The sequence below is a fragment of the Mesitornis unicolor genome, unplaced genomic scaffold, assembly GCF_000695765.1.
Source record: "Mesitornis unicolor isolate BGI_N332 unplaced genomic scaffold, ASM69576v1 scaffold8072, whole genome shotgun sequence".
In the NCBI taxonomy this organism is placed as follows: Eukaryota; Metazoa; Chordata; class Aves; order Mesitornithiformes; family Mesitornithidae; genus Mesitornis; species Mesitornis unicolor.
Window position 1 is genome coordinate 10915 of NW_010171147.1, and position 13387 is coordinate 24301.

General features: G+C 37.7%; 2 protein-coding genes across 3 annotated transcripts in view; both read left to right on the forward strand.

The window, feature by feature from the left end:
• SKIL (SKI-like proto-oncogene) overlaps positions 1 to 2807 on the forward strand; it is a 12715-nt gene extending 9908 nt beyond the window's left edge. For both annotated transcript variants that reach the window (XM_010179929.1, XM_010179930.1), the window contains exon 6: positions 2384 to 2807. In XM_010179929.1, the coding sequence (XP_010178231.1) occupies positions 2384 to 2545 (162 nt within the window). In that variant the 3' untranslated portion in view covers positions 2546 to 2807. The remainder of the gene's footprint in view (positions 1 to 2383) is intronic.
• An 8523-nt stretch (positions 2808 to 11330) lies between these two features.
• CLDN11 (claudin 11) lies at positions 11331 to 11556 on the forward strand (the record flags this gene model as incomplete). Its single annotated transcript, XM_010179931.1, has 1 exon — positions 11331 to 11556. A coding segment is annotated over exon 1 (226 nt), but the record flags the coding sequence as incomplete, so codon positions are not given.
• Positions 11557 to 13387: the final 1831 nt, after the last annotated feature.

The window sequence follows — 13387 nt, forward strand, 5'->3', positions numbered from 1 at the left end:
TTCTTGGGTTCATATGTCAAAACCTATGGAGATATTTTTTCTTTCTTTTTACCTTTTACTATTGCTTTCTTCATGTTGGAGGTTATTCATGTCATTCCAATGGGAAAAATCCAGTTAATGGCAAAGGGTGCCTTGGAATACCCCTTTTCTAACTCAGTTGCCATTTTGATTAAATGTGTAGTGATGTATTTTGTACTGTGACACTGGGAACTAGTCTACACAGGTTGGTTTTTTTTAAGTAAACAAAATCTGAAACTTAAGCTCAGTAAAGCTTTGTGGTCATTTGTCATAGCTCTGCATATTTCCTGTTCTTAGTGTCTCAAACTAAGAAACAGGCAGTACTTGAGAGACAGGTTTAGGTATTTTTGGGTAGTAGGGCAGAGACTAGCATCATAAATCCTCACGAATTTAATTTCATGACATCCCACTCCACAGATTCCTAGCCTTTGCTGCCAGAAATAATCCTCTCTGACTAAGGCCAGATTTACTAAACATCTGGTGCAAGCCCTATTACTGCAAGTAACAACATGTTCTAATTTATGAAGATAATCGTGTATAGTGTGTTTTATATGGCTGGCGTAGCTTACTGTTTTTACAGGGTAAAAACATAGATTGTTCCCCAAGGAGATTGGTTGACTGTTTCTTCTGAAGTTAGACTTTAAAAACTAAGTATGTTCCTTGCATGGAAGCTTACTCTGTTATTACCTTGTGGTAGAGCTATTTGCAGCACATAATTTGAACCTTTTTCTCCATTTATGACATCTTACAATAGATTTTGGACCCTAGATTCCAAGCAGTTGTCAGGAGTACCTGAGTTAAACAGAGGTAACAGGTAACTTCCCCAAGCTGTGTATATAGCATTTTAAAAAAGCCTTGATCTGATGTCTTCTTGAAGCAGTTGCCCTGGCTGCCCTATCTCTCTTGAGAACTGTGGACTGGGAGGAACCCTCTTATTAATTTTAACAAAATTAATAATTTGGGATTTGCAGCTAGTTAAAGTTCTTCTTTCTAGGTCTGTCTGAAGATGCACTAAATGACTTCTCCCCCTTTTTGACTTCATTAAATTGTCAAGTTTAATTCTTGGTTTACCCTGTCATGCACAGTAATGCAGTATAACCCGTACTTGAACCCTTCCTTAGAGCTGGGAATCAAAACTCAGAGATGTGCTTACGTAGTACCCACTGCAGCGTGCAGGCAGCAGGCATTGTCATGCTGCACCAGTTCACTCTGTCGAAGTAGTGGAGTCAGAAGACTTGCGTTAATAGCCTATTGCTGTCTTTAGACCTGCTTAAATATTTCTGATTGTATGAAGAACTGTTTAAATGTTTCTGATTATCCAAGTGGAGATGGAAGCCCACCAAATGTGATCTTTCTCTTTGCCCAGTACATTTTATAGCAATTGGTGAACATCAGTGATCCTGTATGCTCCTGCTGCTTTCATCCTCGTTAACTGTCTCCCTCATTTTCAGTGACATGTATGCTTAGTGGTGATTTAGATCAGACAGATACATAGCATTATGGCAGATGGATTTTTTAGATTGTGAGATCTTATAGTAAGAAATAACCCCTTAAATCAGTGGTAGAGAGGATAACTGATTGGCCGTCTCCTCCCTGTTTATAACTGCTGGTAGTCTACATACAAGCAATTTGATAATAACTTTCCTACCCTTGAAAAATTCAGTGAATAAGTTTTGATGACACTGTAGCTGAAGTTAGAATTTTATTGTACTCCAAAGATGAAAAATTAATTTAATTTCTGTGTTTAAACACATAATATGTCTCAAGAAGTTTTGGGTGGACTCATGTTTATATTTGAACACACATATAAATGCACAGACAGCTATGTTCAGGATTTTCTGAATGCCTTTTCTGGTAATTCTGTTTCCTCTGTAATAAAGGGTATCAGAAAACAGTGTCGGTGGCTGTGCTTGTTCTAGAAATGTACTCAGGCTTTGAAATAAAGAAGTAATTCTTTGTCAGGTAAGGGAAATGGATATGGGAAGTGAAAAAGTGCTGTTTATTCTGGGATTTGTGAAACATCTGACGCAGACATCATCATGATCTTACTAACAGATTTATTTCAGTAATACATATAGTGTGAAAGTTCATGTAACTACAACTTACATGTTTAAAAATTAGACTTTCCCATTTTTTAGTAGTATGATGTTTAAGCAACGTTGCATATTGATGTCACTTGCTAATGGTGTAGTAGGTAATTGCATAATTCTTGATAATTCTAGAAAATGAACTGATAAATATTGTTGAACTGAAATATTTTTATCTGATGCATAGGGTGGTCATCAGTAGCATCTTGAAATGAAAAGCTGACATTTACAAATAAATTTGCTAAAATTTGATGTGTCTCTCCTCTCTTACTTTACAGCTAGCAGAATTGAGACAGAGATTGGATCATGCAGAGGCAGATAGACAAGAGCTTCAAGATGAACTGAGACAAGAACGAGAAGCAAGAGAAAAATTAGAGATGATGATAAAGGAATTGAAGCTACAGATCTTGAAATCTTCAAAAAACGGAAAAGGAAAATAGAAATTGGAAGAAGGAGTAAGACTGCGTCCTTCAAACAGGGTGTTTTGGTTTTTAATGAATTGTGAGCAGTTTCTGTGTGATAAGAAAAAGTATTCTCTACAGATTTCTATTTCTCAGACAAGTCCAGAAGAAGATATACATATATATATATAAATAAATAGGTACACATTTTTAGATTTTCCTAACCAATGAAAATCTGCATTTATTTCTACTGGTGTTTTTCTCAAGCAATGAAAAATACGAAACTCTTCATTTAGAGTGACCAGTTTCTGTCTATTTCTAATGCAGTCTTGAGGACTCTATATACCTTTTAACATTGTCTGTTAAAATCTATGTGGTGATCTTTATTTTGCTAGCAATTGCACATCCATTTATAAAAGTACATTTAAAAAAATTCTGAATACTTCAAGGTCAAAAATAGTTTGGGTTTCAGTGAGAATTATGTGTTCTTCAACTGGGGAGAGTAAAGTCAGGTTTTCGTCTGTAAAGTAACACTCAAAATTTGCCACAATGATAGATGATTGATCATCAGAAGTGATTTATCAGCGTGAATTTTACCCGTAATTTAATTGTGTGAAAGCTGATCTTTATTTTCTAATTTAACAACTTGTTATCAATCTAGAGAGTTTCAGAGCCAGCATTTGCTTGCAGTGCTGGAAGAAGAAAGCATTAGGGGTTTTTTTGTAAATTAAAAAATTTGCAATTACAATGGAATCTGGAAATCAAAAATTCATGTATTTTCTTTTGTTTTCTTCTGTGTAATAGATACGAAAGAAATGTTAAAAGGCTTAAAGGTGGGGCTCTTCCTTCTAGAAACTGAGAAAGCTCCACTTAAATGGTTTTCAGATAGTAATGCTTTCAAGAAAAATAATACTTACTAAAAATATGTATTAGTTTCTTTTGTACCCTCAACCTCCACACTTTGAGTTTCTTGCCAACGTGTGGATTTTTCTTTCATGACATAGAACAGGCCTTAACTGACATTGCGATAATAGCTTAAAAAATAAAATTCTGAAATACAGCACTTTGAAAATAATTCTGATAGTCTGTATTTGAACGGCATGGTAATGTTACCATGAATCAAGAAATACAGCATGTTTGTTAAGCTATAACATTTGAAAATGTGTAATTGTACAGAATTACTGTTTTATGTATATATAATATTTACTTGAGTACTTCCGAAGTCTGGTTCCTAGTGGATTAAAAGCATGACTACAAAGTTGGATGAAGAAACACTTTTTTGCACTTCTCTCCAAAAAGTATGGTACAGCTGACAGATGTTAGCTGATTATGTCAGTGACTAGGAATATTTTAGTAGCTCTAGTATTTCATTATATAATTCTAATTTGTGATTTAGCTTCTCTTTTTGAGGTTTATTATTCTCTTAATAATTCAGTTAATTCTGGATGGAACCACTAGTAACAGCCAACATTGATTATTTTTCCTTTCCTGAACTAGTAAAACTGAAAGCTTCTGAGTTTTTTGTTTCTCATTTAGTGGTATAACAGGACTGAATATCACAGAGAAAGATAAAATTGCACATATCTTTAAATCAAATGAGAAATTAGGTGGTAAATTAAATGTCATGGAGTCATGGGATGATTCTTTTATAGCTGTGTATAATTTTGTTTGTGGACTCTGTGTCATATATAGGCTGCTCATTATAGCAGTTTAGATTAAAAAATATTGAACTTTTTTGTCAGTGTTGATCAGAAAAGAGGACCCTGCTTTTTATTTTTCCTTCTTCAACTCTAAATTACTGCTTTAAAGAAAAAAGAAAACTAAAAAGCCTGTCTTTGCAGCATGGTGGTGGCTTGGAAGAAGAGATCCCGAGTATGGATGATTCTGGTTGCGTATGCACCGCTTGCTTTAAAAACGCAATGAATGTCTTTTTGTCACAACCACCAAAAACATTGTTGTAGGAAGAGTAGGCAGGAATGTTGATAAAAGCGTGGTTTTGAAGAAATGGAGCTGGAAATAGTCCAACTTGGTTGACAGAACGTATGTTGGGTTAGTTAGATGGGCAAGTAAGAAAACACCATCCTGGGAAACTGAAAAGTTTCATCAAGGTAGTATCAAGGGATCTAGAGATGTAATTTCTGGTTGCTTTTCAGTATCAGTGTTTTGAACCAGACTTGTTCAATTGTCAGTGTATATAAGGCCATACAGACTTCTTTAATACAGCTGCAGTAATTAATTTACCACAGTATTCATTGAATGTATGGAATCCTCATGGGATGACTATGTTAGAATACTGTATATTCTGTTTCCATTTAGGTCTTGCCCATCTTACGTGACTTCTGCTCAGATTTCCCCTTTTGCCACCGGTTGGCCTTCAGTGGTGGCATTTGCAGTGAAGTATGAGTATAGTCCAGGTTCCTATGCCTCTGCCAGCACTTCACCACCTCTCAGCCAGCAGATGAGAACTGGCAGATGCTGTAGAATATTAAAATGCTTGTGGCCGTAGTTTGTATGAATATTTTCACTGTGGAAAGAACTCAAGCAGTTATATGAACTTTTAGCAATTCCAGCGGCAGATAAGGCCTCCGAATCGTTTTAAAACATATGGCTGAAAAAGCTAATGGGGCATTTATTAAAATGACTATAAAAGTAGCTTTGTAAATATTGCATTTAGTTAATCTGAAGTTAGAATGCATTTTAAATTACTGTAATCCTCTTAAAATTCATAAATATTACTTTTGGGCTCTTAACATAAATAATTTTCATATGTGTAGACTTAATTTTATACTGATTTTAAGTAATAATGTATACATAAATGTGCCATAGATTTTGTGTGTTCACAGTCTTTGAAAGATAGTTTTTTAGTAAATTGTAAATACTACTGTATAAGTTCTACGACAAATACACGTTGACCTTTTTTCACTATCCTATACTAGTTACATTGAATTGTTTATTTTACGGCCTCATACAGGACTAGGAAGGCACACTTAAGGGCCCTCACTTAAGTGCACACTTAATGATAGAAATGAATTCTGTCACTGGGTCCTCACTTTTAGTCATAGCATGCTCATTTTATGTATTATTTGTTTTGCCTTCGGTTATTGCTTGCTGGTCTTTCAGACAGGACATCGTTTTACCAGATACTTTTGTGACATTAAGCCTTTAGGAAAAAAAATCCTAAAATTGTCCGTAATTTTGGAAATTGCATTATTAAACACCTCGACCAAGATCAGAGCTACCTAGAGCGCCTTTTGGAACAGAGCAGGACTCAAGGTGAATATCTAGTTTGCTCCTACATTTGTTTAGAAGAGAACTTTTACATGCTTTGTACACTAATGAACGAGAAAATATATGAGCTCAGAGAGTAAAACTCTTGTAATTTTGGCAGTCTGAAAGCACTCCTGTTCGCAGTGTAGCTGTGTATCCTGAGACGAAAGAGATTTTTATCTAAATCTCCAAACTTAACTAAGTCTGTGTTTTAGTTTTTGTAAAGCATATCGTTTAGCTTGAGTATTTAGATAAATGTAGTTATGTTTCACATTCTTAAACTAATTTTATTCTATATTTAATATATTAATAGCTTAGGTGTAAAATCATTTGTATATAGTAAAGGCATAATGCTATTAGTGGTAGGAAAATTTGAATGGGAGCATAAAGCTACTGGTGGCCTGAAAAAATAAGGCTTGGCCCATATTTTAGAAGTCACAACATTTTATTCATACATTCTTGTTTTCTATCGAGGGAGGGGATAGCTAGAATGTGTTATGACATTTTTGGAAAACTTTCCTAGCATTAGTCATGAAGTTGGCCTTGAAATGCTGTCACGGTCAGCTTTCTAGAAGTCACTTGTTTGTAGAGTATATATTTTGATTGTCAGTAAAGATAACAACTTTGTATTTTTTCTGCACTTAATTCATGTAAGTAATCCACAAAACAAGAGTTTTCTATAACGTGGCGGAGTCAGCAAAAGACGTAATTACACCTGCCTGTTAATCTGTGCTTGCAATACTTCAGTAGTTTATCTAAGCTGTCACTAGAAGCAGCAGAAAGCGGCAAATTTCAGTTTTCTTTTTGCTCATTACATTTGTAGTGAGAGTATTCACCAGTTTTCATTACAGAAAGCTTGTCCAATTTTCTATTTGTTGCATATTTCCATTTCAAAAAGACATCCTTTTTTAGCTTTTGTGAAAGCAGTTATTGCTTACAAATTGCATGACAATTTTGTGGTGTCTCCCCATTGCTTAGGAAATTGTTTTTTCTTCAGGGTTAGTGGTTCCCTTGAAAAATGAGTTTTAAGCACTTCATCAAGCACAGCAAACAGATGATATAAAATTTTGTTTGAAAATTGATTACATGTAACAATACCAATTGAATTTTTTTTCTTCAAATATAGATACCTCACTTAAAGGAAAGCACAGCTGTAATGTATTTAAACTAATTCTAGAAAATAACAAAAAGTTGGTCTGAAATACTTTGTTGCCTTTATGTTGCTTTCTGTGACTGATGAAATCTGTTTTTGTGTTTTCATACTCGCTCTCAGAAGTGTTTATTGATGTTCACATGCCAGTATAATTATCTTCAGAAATTACAGGAAGTAACTGCGAAACAACAGAGTCTGTGTTGGCTCAAGGCAACGGGTTGAGTGACTATTCTGAAACCAGAGTCAAAGCCTGTGAAAAATGATCAGTGCATTCAACAATTTTTAATACTTTGCCAATGATGTACAGTCTTATTGTTGGAGTTGCTGTGGTTGCATTACATGACACACAAAACTGTCCTCTACCTCACGTGAGATTTAACAAATATTTTATATGGTTTTAGTAAACAAGATGCATCTATCTGGTCACTTAGTTTACAAATTTTGAATTATATTTATTGAAACATGACATACTGTGCTCTTAGCTTATACCTCAATTGTATTTTGTGCTGTTATCCATTTTCATGCCCTGTAAATACCTGTATAGATTGTGGATTCAAAAACAAATAAAGAACTGTAATGTCAGAACACTTGGCTTTGTGGTATTTTTCAACACTGACTTCTAAACTTGCCTGTTTGGAAGGTGTTTAACAGTGGTGCTTTTCTGTGCAGGATAGAGTCTGATTACAGTAAATTAAAACCTGATTACATTGAAACTTCTTGGCACAACTCCCACTGCCTGCAGCAGGTCCCCAGTTTTCTAAAGGGCATTTTTAGCAAAATCTACAAGATCAGTAGCCTTCCCTCATGACAAGTCCATTTTTCTAAAGCTCTTGTGACTCTGTGAAGATACCGATGCTAAGATTTCTGTGTATCTTGACATAAAGTTGGTGTTCATACATGTGAATCTGACCACTTGGCGAATTTGGCATGTTCTCAGATGCACAAGTTTTGTTGCTAGTTGACTGCTTTAGCAATGTTCGAGTTGTTCACACCTGGCCTGAATAGCTTAGTAATGAACGAGGTAAAAATCACACATCAGGATATGAAATGCTGAAATTTATAAAGTTAAATCTGAAATGAGAATTATACTTTATTTGCTGGTGGAAAACATGCCCTGCAGTGACTCTCAGGAGTTCTTTGTTTTTATAAGTCATGTGATTATAGTACTTGGCATTTTTGTCTGCCATCAGGGAGCTTAAACAGCAGAAAACTAAGAATAAAGGAAGGAGGCAAGAAGACAAGAGGGAGCTGTTCCTGTCAGCTGTGTATCAGTGGATCTTCCATGTAGGTTGAGCTTGCTCCACTTAATAAGCTATGTTCATGTACTTGCCTGTATTTTACAGCTGAAGAGAGACATGAACCAGGATGAAGATGAAATTGGTAATATTTTGATGAGCTTAGCCTGTAGTATGGAAGAAAACTGACAATTAGCTGTACCACTTGAACCTGTTTATTTCTGCATCCGGTGTGACATTTTTATACTGCTGTATTTCCAAGAAGCTATCGGGCTGAAGAACCCTGCAAAGAAAAGTTTCAAGGTGAGTCACTTACATGAGAAAAAGTCATAGGGTGTTGATCGCTTGTGTGGGTATGACTAATTGTCATAACACATGTTTGTCAGAGAAAACAATGCTGATCAAAGAAAAACTGCTTGAGTGACAGGGTAAAAAGATTGATTTCTGAGGCGTTCACATGGTTGCTTAAATAAATGCGTGTATAGCACTTTCTTTTAAAAATGGCATATTTTAAGAATATTGTCTGAAGTGTTTTCAGGTTTTTTAGCATATAACTGGTCGGTTTCTTTGTTTTGTATTTTGTTGATCTCGTGAATTGTTGTTCACTTGTAGCATGCTGATATTCACTTAAATATTGGTAGTATAGTTTATAACAGTGGCAAAATAATAAATGTTTCTTGTCTATTTTACCATTGATGCAATAATTCAAACTGTGCCCAATGGGCAGCAGATCGAGAGCTGCTGGATAAATACAAGCTACGGAAGTGCCAAATTTACTTCTTGTCAGCTGAACTGCTGCACGCTCTGTGACAAGTGCATTTGTGAAGGAAGGCGTAGTGGTGTACGAAGCTTTTATGGTTAAAGAGTTGGTCTCGTAACTGCTGGAGACTGAATTACAGGAGGATGTGTCCACAGCCTGCAAATCCTTATCCTGCAGCATTTAAAAAGTCAGGTTTTGTGCATTAGGGTGTGCCTGCACTATCACCATGTAAAAGGCTTCTAGTCTCAGCTTTGGGATGAAATGGGATATCAAGATGTTGCAAACCTTTCTGGTATTTTGAAGAAAAAGGAAATACGCCAAAGTGTATTAGAAATCTGAATGTTAACATGATTTAGATAAAATGCCTGGGTTTTAACCTCCGCAGGACTGTGTGGTGACAGTATCATCAGATGATAGAGGTCGGGATTAGTCATCCCAAAGTGGTTAAGTATTACCAAGCCTGGTGTTAATCAAAAAGTAGTATTAAGCTATGTGCATTTATACTTGTTACAGACAACAGATATTTTATCTACAGAATGCTATGGAATTAGATGGAGGAAATGTTAGACTGAAGAAATGCAAACTGAGCCAGCGGCGGGGAGGGGCAGAAACGTGTTCATTTGACAGCTCGTCTCCTTCCAAATTCAGGAGATGACCTGTGATCTGTCCAACACAATTGTGTGGTCCAAGAAGTGGAACAACATTGGTTTCGATGGAGAGATGACAAGTTTATCCTCTGAATAATAAATAAGCAGGAATATTGTTTGAAGAAAGATCATCTAGCACTGAATCCTAGACAACATGTAAGTGGTGGTTGGACGTAAGTAACAGCTTGCTCCACCTGCAGTGGGTGCAGTAGAAGAATAAGCTATGTCCGAAGGTGGAATCACATCAGGAAAGTCAATGGAAGGCTGGCTGGCAGCACAGCTCCACAAAAGCAAAAAAACAAGGAGTAACCAGCAATATAAAACAAATCTGAAGACAATTAGATTTATATTTATTATAAAAGCTCCTTTTCAAATTATTTATTTAAAAAATTTTCAATTATTTATGTAGTAAATCCGGTGGTCAGACAAAGCCTTGACAAAACTGGGGCCTTGCGACCTTGAATTTTGAATCTAAGGAACATGTGACAAATGAAGTTTAGGATGGTCTTGTTCATGTTTCTCGCTTTATTTGCTAAAAAATGGGGAAGAAATACAGTTGGATGAAGAGCAGGATATATTTCATTCCCAGCACCTTAATTCTGGAGTGTAGCTCCCAATATTTCGTTCTCACTAGCAGCTCTGAGAGCGAATCAAAGTCCTTGTTCTGGGATTTTCTTGCCCATTTTCCGTTCCGCGGTGCAGCGCGGGCTGCTCTCCGCTAGTGGTCTCTGCAGGCACGTTGTATCTGCCGGGATCCGGCCCTGCCCTTCGCTAAAGCAGAAGCCCTGGATGATGTGCAGTGATGAAATTTCATTCGGGATGTGTTGGCACCCGATAACATAGAGATGTGTTTCTGAAAATACAGAGAAAGCTAGGAAAATATCCAGCCTGCCTATTTCTCCTGATACAGAATGACAAGTTTCTCTTCTTTTGACACTTTGAAGTGGGCTGTTTCTTGTTCTATCAAGTAGGCAAAAAAGTTATACCTGAAATGAATCTAAGCAGCTCATTTTAAATTTTAGCACCTAAAAGTGGAAATAAGTTGCTGTTCAAACGTATTTAAGACTCTGTGAGTGTTAGCTAATACTTCTGAAATCTCAGGCACAAGCAGAGAATGCAGTGGTGGGTGCTATGTATTTTTGCAGTTACTGAAAACATCAGAAAAGACCCAAGGCTCATTTTTTGCAGCAGTGCAAAAAATTTACTGTTTACTGCAGCTGTGCTGGTGGCTTTGATGAGACGATAGATTCCACCTCTTGAGTAACTCTGTCCACCACGTTTCTTGCTCTGTCTTTCCATGAAGAGGTATCAGTGTGATCATTTGTCTTCAGCTCAAAAACACTGCCTTATTTTTCTCCCTCTATGCTAGATTTCAAATAGTCAGGCTGTTTACATTTGAATAAAGCAGCCTGATTTGTTTTTCGAGCACGGGTGGATGTAATTCTGCATCTCCTCCTCTCCATACCCTCCTTCCCCTCCGACTCTCTCCATGAACTGGCAGAAGCTGGGGCTTCCTGCTCGCTCCTCCCATGCGTTATGGGGCTGGAGGCAGCTCTAACCCCTCCCAGGGAGGGAGCTGGGCAGAGGCAGTCGAGTGCCTGCAGCAGGACTCGGGGACCTCATCCTACCCAACTCTGTCCCTCCTGCTTGCAGCTTGCAGCAGGTCCCAGCAGCCAGGATCCGCAGCAGGGACCTCGCTGGCCGACTTCGCTGAACCCCTGCGGGTGCTCTCCTGTCCAGCTTGCCTGACCAAGGGACCGACATGGTGGCCACCTGCCTGCATCTGGCCGGAGTTGTTTGCAGTTTCGTAGGGTGGATTGGAGTGATTGTGGCAACGTCCACCAATGACTGGGTGGTGACTTGTGGCTACACCATCACCACCTGCAGGAAAATGGATGAGCTTGGATCCAAGGGGCTGTGGGCAGACTGTGTCATGGCGACGGGTCTCTATCACTGCAAGCCCCTCGTGGACATCCTCATTCTGCCAGGTACGTGAGCCTCATCCTCCCCTTCCGACCCACAGGTGAGGAGCAAAGCCTTGCTCTGAGTGAGGCCAGTCCCGCTGCAGGATGAATTGATGGCAAAGCTCCTTCAACTTCATCAGCACAGGGGATGGACCATTAAATACTCTAGAAAATGTGAATGACAGCTCTTAACATGATTCGCATTAAATGATACCTGGTTTAATTGTACCCAGGTATTGTGTGTTATCCGTGGCTATTAAAGCCCAGTTAATGTTTAATGTTGGTAAACGCTCGCTGTCCCTTCCACATCTTGTATCTGGATTGCATTGCAAAACATATGTAGCATGTGGAGGTATAGTAGAGTACTTTGAGATATCATGGAGTATTTTCAGTTTTGCTTTGAGATGAGGTTGAACTATTACAAATGTCAAGGTTCTAGTCCTTAAAATGATTTTGAGTATAATGAATCTTTCGGCATCTATTATTAATGCTGCTGTGGCTCTTAATCTTTTGGAAGATCATAATAAGTCTTGATGGTCTTGCGCTTCCCACATGTTCTAAGGCAAGACAGATCTTACACGCCAAACAGATGGAACTACGTTTGGCTTGTCTTGATATTTTCTAATTATATAGTAGTTTTCATTTAGTTTGCTGCAAAGCAAAAAATTAAGCAAGGTGTTTCATCAGTATTAATACATCTTTTGAGCTAATTAAACCTACCAAAGTCTTGTGTGGTCTTGTCCCTGGAAGTTTAGTTAATGATCTTACCTGTTTCAGTCACTGTTAACTCTGCAGCGCTTCTCCATTCTGCTGTGTTTCAGATTGCACTTCCTCTGGCATGTCAGAGATGCCTCTTCCAAAGCTGACAGGGTAGAAATAATAATTCCTTGTAGTTTTCTTTCATGTTTCTGTATTTACTTGTTTGAACAGTTGTGAAAACAATTTCTTAAGAAGTTAGAAAGCTTATTCACAAATTTCTCTCTATTAGAGAGCTTTGTCTGTATCACAAAGCTCTTAGCAGTATCAAATCTCTCAGACTAGCTCCTATTTTCCTTTCTCTGTGTACTACTTTTATTTTAGTAGATTTACCTTCCTTATTGCTGCTAATGTTCAATATGATCTGGCGCAGAAGATGTAGAACAGGCTTGCCCCAAAGAAACATTATTGAATGAAATTTATTAAATAGGTAAATAAGTCTTTCAGCAGCAGAAAGCAATGCTGCTCTCCAGCAGAAGCACATCACAAACCAAGATGCTTCTGCTTGTAACCCATTTGATACCCACAGCTTTCCATGGAAGAGGAATTTATCCTGGTGTGCCCAATAGCTGGAATGTGATTAGAGTCTTTCATTGCCTGAGTCAAGTCTTTAAACGTGTGTGTGTGTGTGCTTGTTTAACCAGGATCGATTGCACAGAAACCCGCTGGGCATTGCCAGCTCCTTTGTCTGGGGTCTTGTTTTCTGCCCTGAACTCCTCAGGTAACTCCTTCTGTTAAGTTTCCTCTTGAAAAATCAAGCAAATATTCAATATACACAGAGCCTGCATTTCCAGGAACAGTAAAATCCTGATTCCTGGTTTCTTGTTTGTATGTCAGTAGGACTTGCTTGAGGCCCCTGTTTGCTGGTATTGTTTGAGGCATCATGAAACTCCGTGTCTGCATGTGGCAGCTTCGTTTTGTTAAAAAAGGAAAGAGAGCCAGCATACTTGCTCTGCTGAGGCTGTCCTGAGTGTTGGTGGAGGCTCACCAGGCACTGGAGCAAATCTGATCCTTGTTCTTTTTCTTTTGCATGCAAGTAATGACCTGGGTTTCCTTATCTATATATAAGTTTTATATAGTATATATACATTTTATATAT